We start from the raw sequence: 18,584 nt of genomic DNA on the forward strand, positions 1-18,584 counted from the left end.
AAGTGCACTAGAAAGCACGTCTTTAAATTCAGTACATAGTTTAATGTTATCATTTCTTTTCTCCAGGCTGCTTTGTTAGTCAAACAGCTGCGTGACCTTACATAGCAACAGATTAGGTTAGTGAAATACTAGTGGTGTATGTTCAACCTCCTTGACTTGCCTTTTTGGAAGATCTCCAGAGGAAGGCAGAAAGAAACAGATTTGATCTCTGGAAAGAGCACCTAAAGTTATTTAATGTTATTTTATTGTCTTTGTCTGAAGATATCCGATTTGTTTCATTTTAGTATATTTTATGGTATGTCCTTGTTTGGGGAGTGTCAGAAGTAGTGGGACTGACAGGTATTCACGCCGTGTCTTTTTTACCTTGGCCTCCTAAATTGTGCTGGGAAATTGCATAAAAAGCAAAGTCGTGTGGCTGCCATTGTTTCAGGTTATATTATTGAACACAACAAGAAGAAGAAATGCGTTTACTGTACTTTTTATTTGCCTTCACACATGTTAACAACCTAACTAACACTTAAAATCTCTCTAACTCATACATAATGTCCACTCACACATCACTTTAAAATCAAAACTGCATATTTATATAATTTTCACCAAATATTTTACAATATCAATCATTAACATATAAATACATTAATTTATGATGATTAGAAACATCTCAGATGATGATGACATTCCATAAATACAATGATGACAGTCCATAGATCCTACAACGATCTTTGTTTCGCCCCCTTTTTTTAATTTAAAGGGCTTCCTCAGGGACGGACTTTACTTCGTAGAGAGAAGAGATTTCAATGCACACCAACTCCTAATACTTTTTACCATATAATTTCACCTCCCGATCAAAAAATTCTTCAATTTCATAAGATAATTCCAAAATTTATGCAATGGAAGGCTCCAACCAGACCCATTATCCCACTCAAGATGAATTCACAACTGGATTATATCTCACAACCAATTCCATGATCGATTCACAATTCCTGATGTGATGGTTGGAGCCTTCCATTGCATAAATTTTGGATTTATCTTATGAAATTGAAGAATTTTTTGATCGGGAGGTGAAATTATATGGTAAAAAGTATTAGGAGTTGGTGTGCATTGAAATCTCTTCTCTCTACGAAGTAAAGTCCGTCCCTGAGGAAGCCCTTTAAATAAAAAAAAGGGGGCGAAACAAAGATCGTTGTAGGATCTATGGACTGTCATCATTGTATTTATGGAATGTCATCATCATTTGAGATGTTTATAATCATCATAAATTAATGTATTTATATGTTAATGATTGATATTGTAAAATATTTGGTGAAAATTATATAAATATGCAGTTTTGATTTTAAAGTGATGTGTGAGTGGACAGTATGTGTGAGTTAGAGAGATTTTAAGTGTTAGTTTGTTAACATGTGTGAAGTCAAATAAATAAAAAGTACAGTAAATGCATTTCTTCTTCTTCTTGTGTTCAATAATATAATGTGATAAAGAAGAGTTGTTACATTGACCCATGTGTTGTTATACCGTAGATTGTCTCAGATTAAGCAGCTCTAAAACTTTCTGCTCTTCTTGCTTCCTTCAAGGGCCGGGGGCTATAAATGATCCATGCAACTAATGGCTCTGGTCTTTTTCCACAAAGGATCCAGAATTCATAAACACTTCCGGCTCTGTGCCGTTGTCTCGGGACCCAGAAAAAAGATGGCAGAACACCATTTCTGGGTTGTTCTGCCAGAAATTAGGCTCTCGGTAATGGACACAAAAAGGGGTTAAATTAGCATAAGTTTAAAAGTTGCGAGCAGCAGTGTCTTTCATCAAGGCCAGGGTTGAAGCCTTGACAACTGGCACTCCTGCTCACAAGTTTCAAACTTGTGCTAATTCAAACCCTTTTTTGAGTGTGTTCTTTGCTCTGCAGTATCTGCTTCAGTATCACTCCCTTCCCCTCCTGTTCCCTGCAATACAGTAGGAGCATAAGAGGGGAATGCCTGGATTAAGAAGCAAAGTAGCTGGTCTCTCCTATATGTGCTCCAGGCTCACCTCCTCCTCCTCCTCCTCTTTTCCCTGAAGGCTGCCTGGAGGGGAGGAACTGGAGAAGGACACCCCTGCTGTGCCGCCTCTTATACCTGAAAAGAAGTGCTAGATCTGCTTTCCTGGCCATTCTCCCACAAATTAAACCTTGAGCGGGGCCCAGAGTAATTCAGCCCAACTCGACCTACGTTTTCTTTCAGGTTAACAGTGTAGGTTACAGCACAGAGTTATAAACTTGGAGACCCCAGTTGGATTTCTGTATTTAACACTCACCATGTGATCCCGAGTACTTCATTTAATCCTCACTGTGCTCAAACTTAAACTTTAAGATCTTTTGGACCAAAGCACTATATGTGAATTATGTGTAATTGTTTGTGCACACTATAAATACGATTACTAATATATTGTCAAAGTGATTATTTTACTGCAAAATTATAAAAGACTTTCAAATAAATAGTATATGAAGGACATAATGGGCCAATATTCAATAATCCCTAAAACAGCTAAAGGAAAATTGGCTCTTACCTGCTAATTTTCATTCCTGAAGTACCACAGATCAGTTCAGAAAAGTGAACTTTGCATCCCTACCAGCAGATGGAGGCAGAGAACTAACAACTTTGAGCCACTGCTACATAACCAAGAGTGCCACTTGAAGTCCCTCAGTATTGACCTGTACCCAAGCCAACTATAGAGTAACAACTGCTCAACAACTCAAGAACTCCTTAAATGAGGGTGAATGCCATTGCCAAACCAAAATATTGGAGGCCCCCAAACAGAAAAACCTCAAATCAAAGGGGCTAACCACAACCTGGCAAATTTCTTTAGGTTCTGTATATATACATTCTGACAGTTCTTTCCAGTAAGTATGCCAGAATATGGACTTGCCTTAACAGTCTTGAGAAAATTAAGGGGATGGTCTCTGGACTGATCTGTGGTACAGGAATGAAATTAGCAGGTAAGAACCAATTTTCCTTTCCTGCTCATACCACAGATCAGTCCAGACAAGTGGGATGTACCAAATCACCCTACACTGGGCGGGCCCGTGAAAGACCCACTCTAAACACACTTCATCTAAATGGTAACGGCAAGATAAAGTGTGAAGAGAAGACCATGTCACCGCTCTACAAATCTCCTGCGGCGACATTAATTGATACTTGGCCCATGATGCTGCCTACGCCCTAGTAGAGTGCACCCACAATCCCTCTGGAATTCTTCTCCCCTTACAAAGGTAGGCCGAAACAATAGCTTCCTTCAGCCAATGCACTATTGTGCCCTTGGAGGGCTTGCATCCATTTCTGGCACCTCCAAACAATACAAACAAATGATCCGACCGTCAAAAACTGTTTGTGACCTTTGCCTCCGGTAACTCAGCAAGTCAATTTGGGAAGGCAGGAGTTCCACAGTCTGATTCATGTGAAATGAAGATACCACCTTAGATAGGAATGAAGGTACCATGCGCAAAGATACCCTCTCATCTGAAATCTTCAAAAATGGTTCTCTACTGGTCAAAGGCTGCAGTGCCGAGATCCTTCTGAATGAAAAAATTGCCACCAAAAATACCACCTTCAGCGCGAGGTCCTTTAACAATGCTTTCCTCAATGACTCAAAACTGAGGCACACAAAGCACCCGTAAGACCAAGTTTAAACTCCAAGCTGGACCCAATCTATTTACCGGTGGCCGCAGATGTTCGACCCTCTTTAAAACCCTCACAACATCTGGATGTGAGGCCAACAACCTTTTCCTGGTAGTATACCTCTGAGACACCCCAAGGCTGCCACCTGAACCCCCAAGGAATTTTAAACTAAACTCTTGAAAATCATGGGCTCAGAGTATCCTTTTGTCACAAGTACTTGCTCTCAAAAGTCAAGTTGCGAGACAAAAGTGATCTTCCCGATCCGAGAAAATAGGACCTTGCCTTAACAGACCCTGGAAATGAGTCAATCTCAGGGACCCGTCAATTGTATGCTGAACCAGATCCATGATGCAGCCTCTCCAGCCCAGTACCACCCGGCCTCGATGCCTATCGATGTGCTTAAACACCCGACCTATTAATGGTCACAGAAGGAACAAATATAGCAGGATCCTTGTCAGCCATGGAAGAACCCAAGCGTTTATGCCCTTGGCTGCGACCTATCATCTGCAGCTAAAGAAACTTGCTGCCTTGATGTTGCTCCTTGTTGCCATCAGATCCAGACGGAGACTGCCTCAATGAGACTGGATAAGGCCAAAGGCCTCCTTCGACAGCTCCCATTCTCCCGGTCCAATTGTTACCTGCTGAGATAGTCCGCTTGCACACTGTCCACTCCTGCAACATGTGAAGCTGCTATCCCCTGTAAATGTAGCTCCACCCAGGCAAAAAGGTCCCGGGCTCCTTGGACAACCACATGTTGCATTGTCCGAAAAAACTCTGACTATTCAACTTTGGACTTGAGGAAGGAATTCCACTAACGCCTTGCACACTGCTCTAGTTTCCAAGCAATTGATAGACCAGGATACTTCCACTGGTGACCACAGTCCTTGTGACAGCCGTTCTTGACAGATCACCTTCCAACCCTTGAGGTTGGTATCCGTGATCCCTATAAACCAGTCCAGAACCTCCAGGCCCATCCTTTTTTCCAAATTGGGCCAACACAGCCACCATGAGAGACTAGACCTGGAAGTATCCTGCAGAGGTAAGCCCGATTAAACTCCTGACAACGGCAATGCCTCCTGTAGAGGGCACATGTGGGCAAAATTCTATGGCACCAAATTCAACGTAGATGCCACTGAACCCAGGACCTGAAGATAATACCAAGCCCTGGGCACTGGCATCCGCAAAATCTGCACCACCTGGGATTTTAACTTCTGAATCCTCTTTGAGGTGAGAAACACTCTGCCGAGTTGAGTACTGAACTTTGCCCCCAAGTATTCAAGCATCTGGGTAGGGCTCAGGTGACTCTTCACAAAATTCACCACCCAGCTCAAGAACTGCAACATATCCATCACCGTTCACACAGACTGCTGGCAAACCTCTTCAGATTTCCCTCTGATAAGCCAGCCATCTAGATAAGTATGAACTAGGATCTCCTCCCTGCAGAGAGCTGCTGCCACCACCATCATCATCATCATCAGGGGGGCCTGAAACTGGAAAAGTTACTCCAGAGCCATAACACAAAGAAACTTTGATGTTCTTCCCAAATGGGTATGGACAGATAGGCTTCCGTCAAGTCCAGCGAGGCCCGAAAAACTCCATGAGACAAACTGCTGCTATCACTGTCCGCAATGTTTCCATATGGAAAAACAGGGAACTTGCAATATCACGTTTCGCCTTCTGTAGATTGAGGATGGGACGAAAGGCTCCTTCCTTTTTTGGCACAACACAGTAAATTGAGTACTTCCCGTGATCACGCTCCCTGGCCACTACTGGTACTATCATGACAGCAACTGAAGGCAACATAATGTGTCCTGAATCATGGCTTGCTTGCCTGCCTCAGACACTGCATTGAGACACCCACAAAAGCTTCCATGATGGGGTGAAAAAATTCTAAAGCATAGCAATCCCTTATTACCTTAGGACCCATTGGTCTAAGGTAATCCTGGTCCACTCTTCATAGAACTGTGATAGACAGCATTCTACCACCATCACAAGAGAGTGGACCAGCCTGGCTTCATTCTGAAACCTTACCGCCGCCAGCCCCCTAATTGGAGCCCTCTCAGGGAAGTCTAAATTAGCCACTGCTATTACTAGTAACAGTAGCATGGAATAGACTTAGTTTTTGGGTACTTGCCAGGTTCTTATGCCTGGATTGGCCACTGTTGGAAACAGGATGCTGAGCTTGATGGACCCTTGGTCTGACCCAGTGTGGCATGTTCTTATGTTCCTCAGGAACCTCAAAAGGACTGCTGCCTACCGGAACCCTGGTTCTGCCCTGAAGACAGTGCAGAACCCTTATTAGGACAAAAACCGCCACAACTCCCGAAACCTAGAGCAAGGTGGAAAAGACTGCCTGACTGTCATCTTATCCTCTGGCAGCTTATTCCCTTTAGACTCCCCCAAAATCTTCATCAATTGTTTGAGGTCCTCCCCGAACAACAATTTTCCTTTCTTTAAAGGGAAGATTATAGAGCTGAGACTTGGACCATATAATCAGCTGACCAATTCTGCAAACACAGCAGACGTTGCACCGAGACCAGCGCAGCCAAATTCCTGGCCGAAGTCCAGCACAAGTCATAAAGCATGTCAGCCTCATATGCAATCCTAGCCTCTACCTGAGTTGCCTGGTTATTAACACCAGCATCTGTTGAAGATTTCTCCTGAGACTTAAGGACCAAGCACAAACAGGCTTTCTGCATCAAACTTTCACAGATCACTGCTCACAGGCTCAGCACCAAGACTTCAAACATCTTCTCCCGATGAATTTCTAGCTTACAGTCCTGTGCGTCCTTTAACGCTGCCAAACCCGCACCAGAATGGTCAACTTGTTAGTGACCACCGAGACAGAAGCATGCACCTTCAGCAATACCAGCAGCGGCAGGATATCCTCCGTGAGGAGATACAATTTTACTTTGGCTCTAGCCACCTTGGGGATCACCTCTGGGAAGTCCCATTCCTGGTTCACCAGCTTCTTGATCTTTTTAGGGAGAGGAAAGGCTTTCAATGGGCCCCGGAGTCCAAACAACACCGGATCCACCCCTTTATTGTCAAACTCCTCATGGACCACCTTAATAACCAGTTTCTTCCGAACATGGGAAATAAGGGGCCTCAACTCCTCCTTATGGAACAGACGAACCACTTGCGGGTCATCTCCCTCCGTTATCGGGACCTCTTCGGGATCAGCCTGATCGTATTCACAGTGAGATCTGCTGAGTCATCCTGATCCACCCCCGGACCAACCCCATGACCATCCAGGTCCAAATCATCTGAGCCACCAGGCCCCTCAGGATGGTCCAGGCCCAGCCGACGAAGGAGGTTCTCTGACCCCCGGCCAAGGAGCCCCTCAGCCTCTTTGCAGGACGAGACGGCTGACAGAAATGCCCTTTTACAACCAGTGCTTTTCCTGGTTAAAAAGGCCTTATGCATAAGCAATACAAATTCTGAGGAAAACTCCACATCATCGTCTCCCCTGTCGAGCCAAGAGCTTGCATCTCCACCCCTCCCTGACAAGATCGCCGGAAACAATGGGGGAGGGGAGTCCCTGGGAGTCTGTCACCTTCCGAGCTGTAGCTCTTCTCCTGTGTGACAGGCAGTTTAGGCTCCCAGTATTGATCCTGTCATAGCCTTGGGAACCTGTGGCTCTCCTACCAGTCTCATTTCCCCCTGGAGGGCCCCTCCCCTCCAGAAACGACTCACGGCATAGCGCAATTGCATTCAGCTGTCTCTGAGCCAGGCTGATGACCTGACAAGCTTTCCTGCACTGGAAACTGCTGTCGGCGTCATCTTGTCTCCACGTGGCTGGGCCTGCTGCAGAGGAACAGAAGCCATGTGATTGCAGCTTGAGGGAGAGGAGGGGAGCACTGCCCAATGCAGTCTCTGGCTCCCCAAGCAGCCCGAAGCTTTCCCACACTAGGAAATAGCTGTTGGAGCCTCCATGTGGCCGGGCCTGCTGCAGAGGCACAGAAACCACGTGATCGCGGCACGCAGGAGAGATGGGGAACTCGGCCCAATGCAGCCTCCGGCTCCCCGAGTAGTCCGAAGCTGCAAACAGAGGAGCTACACTGCTCCCTTCCCCCAGCCTGGGCCTGCCCTGATGTTCAAACCAAAAACAGCCGGAGTGGTTGCTGCTGAAAGAAAAATGTAACACTTTTTTTTTCTTTAAAGAAACAGCAGCCACAGCAAAAGAAGAAACTCAAGCACAAAAAGGAATATTTCTCTGCTGCTAGCAACACCTCTGGGAAGGAGCCTTCAGGGGATAAGAGGGAACTAGGACCACTGGCTGTCAGACCCCTGGATCTGCTGCGGGCTAAAGCTGATCAGGGATTACCAACCCTCTGCTCGCCTGGCTCAGCCTGAGGGATGGCCCACGAAGGAACCTAACACCTCAGGGAGCGTCTTCTAACTTCTCTTCTTCTGTCCCTTCTTTCTGTCTTTTTTCTTAACTGCGGGTTTGCACCTCTACCATCTGCTGGAGACAGAGAAATACTGAGGGACTGCAGGTGGCACTCTTGGTTATGTAGCAGTGCCTCAGTGTTTTTAGTTCTCTGCTTCCATCTGCTGGTAGGGATGCAAAGCCCACTTGTCTGGACTGATCTGGGGTAGGAACAGGGACTTATCTGCCTAAAGTTAGCTAGATAAGTTATCAGGGATGTTCAGTGAGATAAATGTCCTGCTGAATATCCATGATTAAAGTTATCCAGCTAACTTTAGCAGGATAAATTTTTAAACTTAACCAGCTTTGTTTGAAAATAGCCAGTTAGATTTAAATCTATCGGGCCGCATGTGGCCAGATAACTTTAAGCTTAAACGGCTATATTCAAAAGAATATCACTGGCTAAGTGGATACACAGTTTAAAACAAAACAAAAAAAAAAGGTCCTGTGCAGGCCTCTTGGTCCCAAAGACAGCACCTCCAACCGAAGTGACAAATAAAGGGCCTGCCAGTCTGAGCCCTCTGCCAAACATCTTCAAGTTCAAAATGAAAACCAAAATGTCTGTGGTCCTCTTAGTGGCCTCCTGTCCTCCCCCTGCCCCCTCTCCAGTTACACAACGTCAATTAGTAATGTCCCCTCTCACCCAAACCCTAACCCTCCCAAACCCCTTTTTGCATTGGACTGCCACATGCTGTGATCGTGGCACAGAAGTGGTTTCTAAACATCGGGGGGCATGGGCGATCGATTTTGCCTAACCAGGGAGGGGGACAAGTGTTGTGGGTGACCATTGAGAGGATCCCAGACAATTTTTTTTTTTTTTTTTAATTTTGAACTTGGAGGTATTTGGCGTGGAGTGGGGGATTCAGCATACTAGGGTCCTTTTTGTTACTTTGGGTGAGGGGTGCTGTGATTCAGGCCACGATGCCTGTGAGGGACCTTTTTTTCCAACTAGCAATACTCTTAAACATAGCCAATTAAGCTTAAAGTTCTTTGGAAACAGCTGAAAATCAGCTCACAAGATATCCGGCTAAATGCCTTTGAATATGGACTCCTATGAGTATACCTTTCTTATAGGGATAGAGGAAAAATCTTTAAGCAAGACAGATACGCAGACAATTCAAGTGCAAGCCTGCAATTTTCTGTAAGGGAAGATATACTCCTTACGGGGCCCTGTCCAGAACCGAGCCTACTAGCATGACAGCCCACTCCGTAAAGTTTCATAATGAAATAGCAATTAATTTCAGCATTATCAAAGAAGACGTGCCAGAATAGCCTATCACCAGAACATGTGCCCTTTTAACCCATGAAAACCAACTGAAAAGGCACTAAGGTCCAGACAAAAGGTTATGAAAAGGAAACTGGTTTTTAATTCACCATCACGTGTTACCTTGGTCTCCGGGGAAATTCCACTTCGCTGTCCACTTCCCCCTCTTCCTCTTCAGAAGTGTCATCTCCATTCTGACGGAGAAAAAAAGAAAAAGAGAGAACAGGTCAAAGTAAGACTCTAACCCGCTGTGACTCCCCCTCCTCCAACCATAATGGCAGTATGCCAGCTTTAAAGATCCATTACCGGCCCTGCATGATGTCCCCATTTGTACTGAATTCTCAGCAGCCATGAGCTCCTAGCCCTGGCCCCTGGCCCAGAGTAAGCCCTGACCTGCAACTAGGAAGCCGGAGGGCTCTCAGGAGTTGATGCCTATCAGAAGAGTGAGGTAGTGGGTCAGCAGCAGAACCACAATAGGTGGAAACAAAACCAGACTTCACTCTCCTGCACCCATCACATGTGCCCTGTTCCTGGAGCCTTTGTCACTCCTCCCCCATACACCCCAAGGCTGGGACCCACTCACTGTATTCAGTTGCGTAAGTTTTATCTATTTTCATTAGTCAAGTACTAGAAGGTGTGCTGTAGTCATGTTCTCATCCCACCACACAGCTCTTCGTACCATGGTACATGGTCTTGACCTCTTTGATCAAGCTTTTGTAGGCAGGATTATACCTGACTCCTCATTATGGGCCCTAAAAATACTTCTTTTAATTATACTGCTTGCAGATAGTTTACTTATTAAGTTACCTCAATAAAGGACATAGTAGTTCAAAGACACTAAACCTTTATTGAATTGACCTGAATATGACGTTAATACTGTGTCTGTGATTTCATTGTTATTTTGGGGCACCCAGACTTATTATTATTATTTTTTTTTTTGTGAGGTGAAAATGTTGGAACGCTCTGCACTCAGTTTTAGAAGGATGTTTAAAACAGGATACTGGATCAGTACATGAAATGCCCACCACTGCATAAAGGGCATAAAAGAGGGCTGCTGAGCGACAGGAAGGCTGAGGAAGAGAATGTAAGGAACAGACACTTTGGCCAGCAGAAAAATTGCAATGTTTTTTTTCTTATGGAGTAGTTTTCTATGGTAAGTGACACAAATCAGGGTAGTCACATAGCTCAATTTTTCCAACAGCCACCAAGTGGCAAACATAACTGGTGTGCAATTTCAGCTGAATCTCTAGATATGCAGCTGAAAATTTCCTTAAACCCAGTTGGTCAAAATTTGACCAGTTAGCCTTAAGCCTGCAATTCTTTCACCTGGTTTTAGGAGTGTAAGTTAGGAGGTTACTGTTGTAAAATTCACGCTAGTTGGTTAACTTTATTCCCCAATTTAACCGTACCTCATTTTTTGACTACGCCTTCTGCATTTAATTGATTAAATTTGGCTGGTCAGAAGGGAGACATTTTCAAAAATAGTGGTTTAATCTGATAACTCCTGATATTAGCTGGTTAGGCTTTTTTGAAAGTTCCCCCAGTGGCAGGATAATCTCATGGTAAGTGACACGCAACACAGGGTAATTGTGTTGTAAATAACACACAAAGTAGGGTAGTTGCACAGGGCGACATGTACACCAGGGGAAAGTAACATGCAGAGCTGGATAAGTGCATGGAAACAACATGCAGAGTAATATAGTCGCATGGTAAGTAACAATCAGGGCATAGTAACTTCATTACCTAAAGGTGTTAACCTATTCCTCCCTCTGTCCTCCTCCCAAGGTATTACCCTCATGGTGACTGACAGGTTCCACCACTTTTTATCCTTTTAGGCTACACATGAACACATGCTGGTTTGTTATACACCTCCCCAAAGGCATTCTAAAATATACTGAACACAGGGGCTGCCAAATCCTCCTCAGTGATATACGCCCAAATTGTTCCTAGACAACTCGGATCCTTCAGAGGCTGTGAATAAAGGGCTACTATGCATAATCTTTGTAAGAAGTTAGTTCTCCACCCTCGGTCTCACATCGCTCTTTTATGTACCCACTGCAGGTGGATAAACAAAGGAGAGCTGTATCTACACTAAGGTCACTCTGAAATTATGGCGAGCTAAGGAAATATTTGTGCTAGTTAAAATAAGAGACTGGCTCTGAAAGTATATGCTTTAATGTTTGATGACTATCTTTACCTTTCGTAGAGGTCTTGTTTTGCGAGGTAGAACTGGTGGGGTAAGGTACTGGGCTGTGCCCAGAGACAATGGCGTCTTGCAGTTGTTGAGCTCATTATCTTTTGTCTTCTCCACAGACCTGGAGTTCTCCTGCGAGGGATCTCGTCCCAAAGACTCGGGACAATTGGCGACAGAGCCTTTTGCTTCCAGTGGGAGGCCACCAGTTTGCTCCTGGCTGTCTCTGGTTTCTTTGCACTCAGGGCAGAGGCTGCACCGACCCCCTGCACAGCATTCCCAATGCCCTTCCTCTATACCGTCGGTCCCTGGATCTCGTCGGCAGTCCGCTTCCATTGTGGTCGAGATGAGGTCAGGGCTGGAGCCTGACATGCGCCTCTGTGCATGGTTACTGAGGGGGCTGCGCAGAGCTGCAGCAGGCCCAAAATACCGCAGATTATTAGCACAGTTAGCTACATCTTGCCCATGGATGTTGAGGGTGTGGCGATGAGTCAATGGATGATGGCTATGGTGTTGCTGGTGTTGGCTGTGGTGAGGATGAGGAGGATGAAAAGAATGTAGAGGTGGTTGCGGTGAGTCTTCTTGTGGCGGCTGGCTTTTCAGAATCCCCGCAAAATCATTCTGGCTGCCTTTACTATTACCACGTCGGTGACGTGGCTTGCTCCGGTATCTGCTTTTCCCACCCTGGGCTGACATTTTGGGGCTTCCAGAAACGGGTGACCCATTGGGTGCCACCTCTATGTTGGATATTCCATCTGATCTTAGCAGGTCAGGCCTGGAAAGCAAATTAAAACATTGATTATTCATAAGGCAACATTGCTCCAACTTTTTGGTTGTATGCATCTGTTCATTATGTACCTGTTGGGGGTCACACACCAAGGCAGAACTAGCATTTTCAAATGGTAGAGATAAATAAAGTTGTTATGTTTAGGAATTCCAGAAACATTCCTCCATCCTAATTTTGATCTTTCTGCATTTATCTCTATCAGATTCTTTCCAAGAAATGCCATACTGGGACAGACCAAAGGTCCATAAAGCCCAGCATCCTGTCTCTGAGAGTGGCCAATCCATGTTCTAAGTACACGGTAAAATCCCAAAGAAATAGATCCAATCCTTCTAAATCCTTCTTTGTATTCATTTATTTAAGGAGAGTTTTAACAAGGATGGGCATGACTAGGTATATACAGTTTCTGAAAGGTAAGTGAAACAGATCAGGGTAGTCACTCTTGCGTCCCCACTCTCTGGATCTTCTCATGAATCATCCTGACTGGATCTGGAGTAGTAAGGACTACACTATTGTTAAATAACTATTGCATATTATTTGCCACAGTTGTCATCTTAGGCTTTAGATACTGTAAGACTTCTGTGGAGCTACTATGGAAACTAATTTGTCTGTAATCTCTGGAACAAGTGAACTCGCCTGTGAGATATAGAGTTAATCAAGAAAAACTTGTGAGGACTATATTGCTTCATGAATAAAATAAAAAGAGGACTTTAGCTCCCATAACTACTGTGTCAAAGCAATGTGTCACCTTTTTGCCTGGACTCCTGGTTTATGTGTTCCTCCTTTCTTCTTCATCAGTTTCTCTACAGCGTTGGGATGCACAATCGGTCTCACTGGGTGTCTCTTGTATGTCCCTGGATATTTCTTCTCCACTGCTTGTTCACGTCTACAAAGAATGTTGATACTAAGCACAATCCTTGGGGGAGTGCATCTGGATGGAACAGTACCAGTGTTCTCAATTTGTCTTGTAAATTTACTCCAACACCTGAGCATGCACTCTGCGGTGAATGTTTTCAAAAAAGTGCAAAGTGCCATACTTAACCAGTCAGATTCTGGTTTAAGTTAAACATGCTATTCAGCTCAATCTAGCCAGCTGTATTTCTCAGCTGAAAATCATCCTGTATCCAGCCAGCTACATACAGGCCATTCAAATATTAAATGCACGCATAAACTTAACTGGATGATGCTGAAATTCGGTGCAGGCTGGCTAGGTTTTCCAATTAAATTTAAAGTGTGGGGACACTGGGCTCCTCCACCCCCTCACCTCGCCACTACCCACCCACAGAAATGTAAAAGTTCATCCTGGGCACCAAACAGCCCTCCCTCCCTCCAACATGATCCTCCCTCCTTTCTGAAATATTGTCAAAGTTTGTCAGGAAACCACTAGCATCCCCGATCCTCCCACTGCAATATGAAAGTTTGGTGGAGGAGAGAGAGAGAGAGAGAGCCTGATCCTCCCTCCAAGAAGGCCCCCACCCACACACTCAACCTGGTCAATTTTAAAGGCTTTGATCTAGTCAGCTAAGGCCTTACTTTTCTGCCTATATCCCTTTGAAAACTGAGTGCTCGGCGAAATTAATCATGAGCTGGAAAGTTCTAGTAATTTGCTATGCTACCTAACATTTATAAAAAGCCCCAAATGTGAAAGATATCACAGCTGGGATAGGTGAGACCATGCACGTACTTTATAAGTTCCTTCTCCCGGACCTCCAGCTGCAACATGATAGCACTGAGCTCCATGTATAGGTTATTGGCTCTCTCCAGCTTTCTCTCATAGTGCTCACGGATGTCCAGCGCATGCCTGTCAGGGACAAAATAAAAACAAAAGGTTAAGAGGTCATTCTGAATGCCTGTCAGACACAAAAACATGATGACAAGATCTTGGTCAAATGAAGGGTAAGAATAGCAGGAAGGCCCGAGACTGCACATCCATAAGCTTGTATTTACATACTCTGCTTTGGAAATCAGATTAATGCTTTAAACGGATTTTGGTCACAAACAGCTCAGATATCACCCCCATAAATGTTCATGGGAACTAAAGCATCCTCTACAGCAAGGCTTCTTAAACCTGTCCTGGAGACCCCACAGCCAGTTGGATTTTCAGGATATCCACAATGAATCTGCATGAGATAAATTTGCATATACTGAGTCTCTATGATATGCATATTTGTTGTGGATATCCTGAAATTTGCATATACTGAGTCTCTATGATATGCATATTTGTTGTGGATATCCTGAAGAGCTGACTGGCTGTGGGGTCTCCAGGACAGGTTTAGGGAGTGTTGCTCTAATGGGTCTCAACTAACTTCACTTCTGTAATGACAAGTCTGGTTTGTCAAGAAATCGGACTCGCTTAGAAAAGAATATTCAGGCCAGCCTCAGCAGTGAAGTGACTTTAATTCACTTAATACAGAAATAATTGTTTTCAACTTATTTTAGTTTGAGGAAACCCAGCGAAATAGAAAGACAGAATTTATTCTTTATCCATGCCTTACAATTTTCTAATGTTTAAAAACGCAAGTTCATTTTTGAGTAAGAGTCGCCAGTACAAAGAAGACCCATCCATTTTGATATTTTATTGTCCTATTTGATGCGTCAATACAACTTTGGACTGTTGGTAGATGTAAAAGTGCAAGCTTCCAGGACCCCCGCAGAGTTTCCCTCTGACAACGCCTTGCTCGGCAGGGACCAGGGTACAGAAATACCCACAGAGTTTGCAAGTGCAAGTTCCCTGCTGGGAAGTACATCCAGGGAGTTAAAACCAAACTCCCCACACATTTTACTGGGGTGGCCCTGGAGCCCCTTTTCCCTCATACTGGGGCAATTCTGAAATGGGGCTTTCTTCTGGAGTAAACACCCATTTACTCGTGGAAAAGCCATTTCAAAATTGCTCCCATAATGTTCACGGGATCTCAGGTTTCAAAAACAATGGAAAGGCTTACAACTTCTTTCGTGAAACAATCAGCCACTAACAAACCTTTCTGACTAGACCTGGTCCCAGGTGATAGATTTTCACACGACCTGGCCCCCCTTCTCACAGGAAAAACACTACCCTATGCAAAACTCCCTCAGTGTCTAAATATGAAAGTTCTTATCTGTCAACACAGGCTTGCCTATAGCTCAGAGGTCAGCTACCCCAGCATGCATGCCTTCCAGCCTGATACTCGCTGGACAATGTTGGCATGAGGAGTTTTTAAAAGGGGAGCCAGCAGCGAGCAGTGCCGTGTTGCAGGCTCATCTGTAAAGTGGTTCCAAAGATTGAACTTCCCTGGTAGTAACTATATTTTATAGAGGAGGCACCCTTTACTGCTGTAGCAGAGCAAAAGCATTAGTGCCATTGCTGTGTTTTTGGCACCAGGCTGATAAGGGTTGCTGACTCCCTACTCAGTAGGGATTGTTGAAGTCTTCTAGGTAGTTTGGGATTCTCAACCAAAGGAGCACTGGAATCCTTGCATCACCATTTATTAGTGGTATGTATGCTGAAATGTTTTGTTTGTTTGGGTTTCATTCTGTTTCTTTTTATTATGCTTTTTTCTTGTTTTGTTTCATTTTTTTTAAATAGCATGCAGTGAAACAATTTAGTATGCACTTTTTGAAAATAAAAGCCTGAAATTTATGGTTTTTGTTTTGTTTCATTTTAGAAACAAAAGAAATTGATATATTATTTCAAATGAGGGCACATCCCTACCATTTACAGGTAACCCTTCAAATTCAAAGTGAAGAGAACTCCTTAACACACACCTGAGCTCTTCTCTTCGACGACGTATCAGCTCCTCATCCAAGCGGTGAATGCAGGTTCCTTCACTCTTAATCTTCTCAAAGTGTTTCTTCACTTCTTCCCTCCATTCAGCCTGTAAAAGAAGGGGACTCATCCATGAGCTTCCATAACATTGTTACCACAGGTATAGGCATTTGGCAGGTGTTATCACTGTTATCATTAATTCATCATCCCTTCCCACTTCTAGCACAGGGAAAATGGCCCAAGCTGCATCAGAAAGAAGAGTTGCTTATCTGTAAGAGGTGTTCATGGGTGACATCATCGGATGGAGCCCGGCACGGAAAACGTATGTCAAAGGTTCTGGAACTTTGACTAGGCACATTGAGCATACCCAGCATGCCCTATACCATGCGTCCACGTAGGGTTCCTTTTCAGTCTCTTAACATAGAATTGCAATAAAAATAAAATAAAAAAAATAGGAGAAACCCAACTCCGTGGGGTGGCAGGCGGGTTTCGTGAGGACTGATATCCTGTTGTCCTAGGAGAACACCTGTTACCGGTAAACAACTCTGCTTTCTCCTAGGACAAGCAGGATGGGGTGAATCCCTAGCTACAGGCTAGCTACAGGCTAGCTACAGGCTGCTTCCCAACACAAAAGGGGACCAACAGGCACAACCACAGTGCTGTTGCTAACAGAGGGGGAGACAGCCTGAACCCAAACAATGAGCCCCAGGCAGGGAGAGTTGGGTTCTACACCTCAAAGAGATTTCTGAAGACAGACTGACCGAACCTACTGTCACATTGGCCATCCCTATCCAGACAGCAGTGAGAAGTGAATGTGTGGAGGGTACTCCACATCGCAGCCTTGCAGATTTCCACGGGATCTTCTTGCAAGTGGCCACCAATGTTGCCATGGCTCTGACAAAATGAGCCTTGACAAGACCCCCAAGATGCAGTCCTGCCTGGGCATAACAGAAGGAAATGCAATCTGCTAATCAACTGGACAGTATCTGTTTGGCAACGGCAATTCCCAACCTATTCCGATCAAAAGAAATGAAAAGTTGGGTGGACTGTCTCTGGGCTTCTGTCCGCTCCAGACAGAAAGCTAAGACTTTCTTGCAGTCCAAATTGTGCAGTGCTCGTTGGCAGGATGATTGATTGGTTAAGATGGAAATCTGTCACCACTTTAGGCAGGAACCTAGATGCAAGACCATCCTGTCATGAAAAAACTTAGTGTAAGTTGGCTAAATCACTAAGGCCTGGAGCTTGCTGACCCTGCGTGCTGAGGTGACTGCCACCAAAAATATGACCTTCCAGGTCAGATATTTCAGGTCACAGCAACGCAGCAGGCTCAAAAGGTACTTTCATCTGCTGAGCTAGCACCACATTGAGGTCTCAAGACACAGTGGGAGGCCTTAGGGGAGGCTTCAATTGAAGCAGGCCCTGCATGAAACATACAACTATAGGCTGTACAAAGATGGGTGTACCATCTACACTGTGTACCCATCTGTACAGAGATGGGTGTACCATCTATGATGGTATGCGCTAATCGCACTCAGATGAACTCTAATGGAGTTGGTTTTCAAGCAAGCCTCTGATAGATGTAGAAGGTAATCAAGCAGTTTTTGTGTGGGGCAAGAGAATGGATATGAAGCCTTCTACTCACACATGGAAAAAGTCCTCCACTTCAGCTCGTAGGACTTTCTAGTGGAAGGCTTTCTGGAAGCCACCAGGACCCAAGACACATCCTCTGAGAGATCGAGTGGTTGCAGAATTAACCTCTCAATATCCAGGCTGTGAGCGAAAGAGACTGGAGGTTAGGATGTTGCAACCTGCCTCGGTCTTGAGTGATGAGCTCTGTGGAAGTCCCCACACCAATCCGTTTCTGGACGGACAACTTCCGAAGGAGTGGAAACCAGACCTGGCTCAGCCAATGAGGGGCCATAAGAATCATAGTCCCTCTATCCTCGCAAAGCTTCAAAGAGTCTTTGCCACTTTGTCTCAATGGCAGGCAAAGGCGTCTGAGGCTGGTTTGCCTTCTGTTCTGTACAGGGAGCAGAACTGAGACACCTTTCTGTTGCAGAGGGACGCAAACAGATCCACATCTAGGCTCCCCCAGAGGCAGAAGATATGGCTTGCTACTCCCTGGTCCACAGACCACTCATTGGGTCTGAATGCATGACTCAGTCTGTCCGCTATCATGTTCTTCACTCCTGCCAGATAGATGGCCCTGAGCACCATCCCATGGGACAGGTCCCATGACCATATCTGAACTGCTTCCTGACACAAGAAGGATGACCCCATGTCTCCCTGCTTGTTGACATACCACATAGCTACCTGGTTGTCTGTTTGGATCAGGACAACTCTGTTGGACAGCCAATCTCTGAAATCCCATAGTGCGTACCTGATCACCCAGGTCTCCAGGAAATTCATTTGACAACATGCTTCCTGGGTGGACCAGAGGCCCTGGGTGTGGAGTCTCTCTACATGAGCTCCCCACCCCAGGGTGGACGCATCCGTGGTCAGGACAATTTGAGTAGAAGGACTG

At 45.0% G+C, this 18,584-nt stretch overlaps 1 protein-coding gene across 1 annotated transcript in view; it reads right to left on the reverse strand.

Annotated features, from left to right (window-relative positions):
• MAP3K13 (mitogen-activated protein kinase kinase kinase 13) overlaps positions 1 to 18,584 on the reverse strand; it is a 172,532-nt gene that overhangs the window by 10,133 nt on the left and 143,815 nt on the right. Inside the window, exons 8-12 of the mRNA XM_029606205.1 lie at positions 16,060 to 16,169; positions 14,003 to 14,119; positions 13,067 to 13,204; positions 11,541 to 12,309; positions 9,467 to 9,537 (exon numbers count right to left, since the gene is read on the reverse strand). Of these exons, the coding sequence (XP_029462065.1) occupies positions 9,467 to 9,537; positions 11,541 to 12,309; positions 13,067 to 13,204; positions 14,003 to 14,119; positions 16,060 to 16,169 (1,205 nt within the window). The remainder of the gene's footprint in view (positions 1 to 9,466; positions 9,538 to 11,540; positions 12,310 to 13,066; positions 13,205 to 14,002; positions 14,120 to 16,059; positions 16,170 to 18,584) is intronic.

The sequence above is a fragment of the Rhinatrema bivittatum genome, chromosome 6 (genome assembly GCF_901001135.1).
Source record: "Rhinatrema bivittatum chromosome 6, aRhiBiv1.1, whole genome shotgun sequence".
NCBI classification, from domain to species: domain Eukaryota; kingdom Metazoa; phylum Chordata; class Amphibia; order Gymnophiona; family Rhinatrematidae; genus Rhinatrema; species Rhinatrema bivittatum.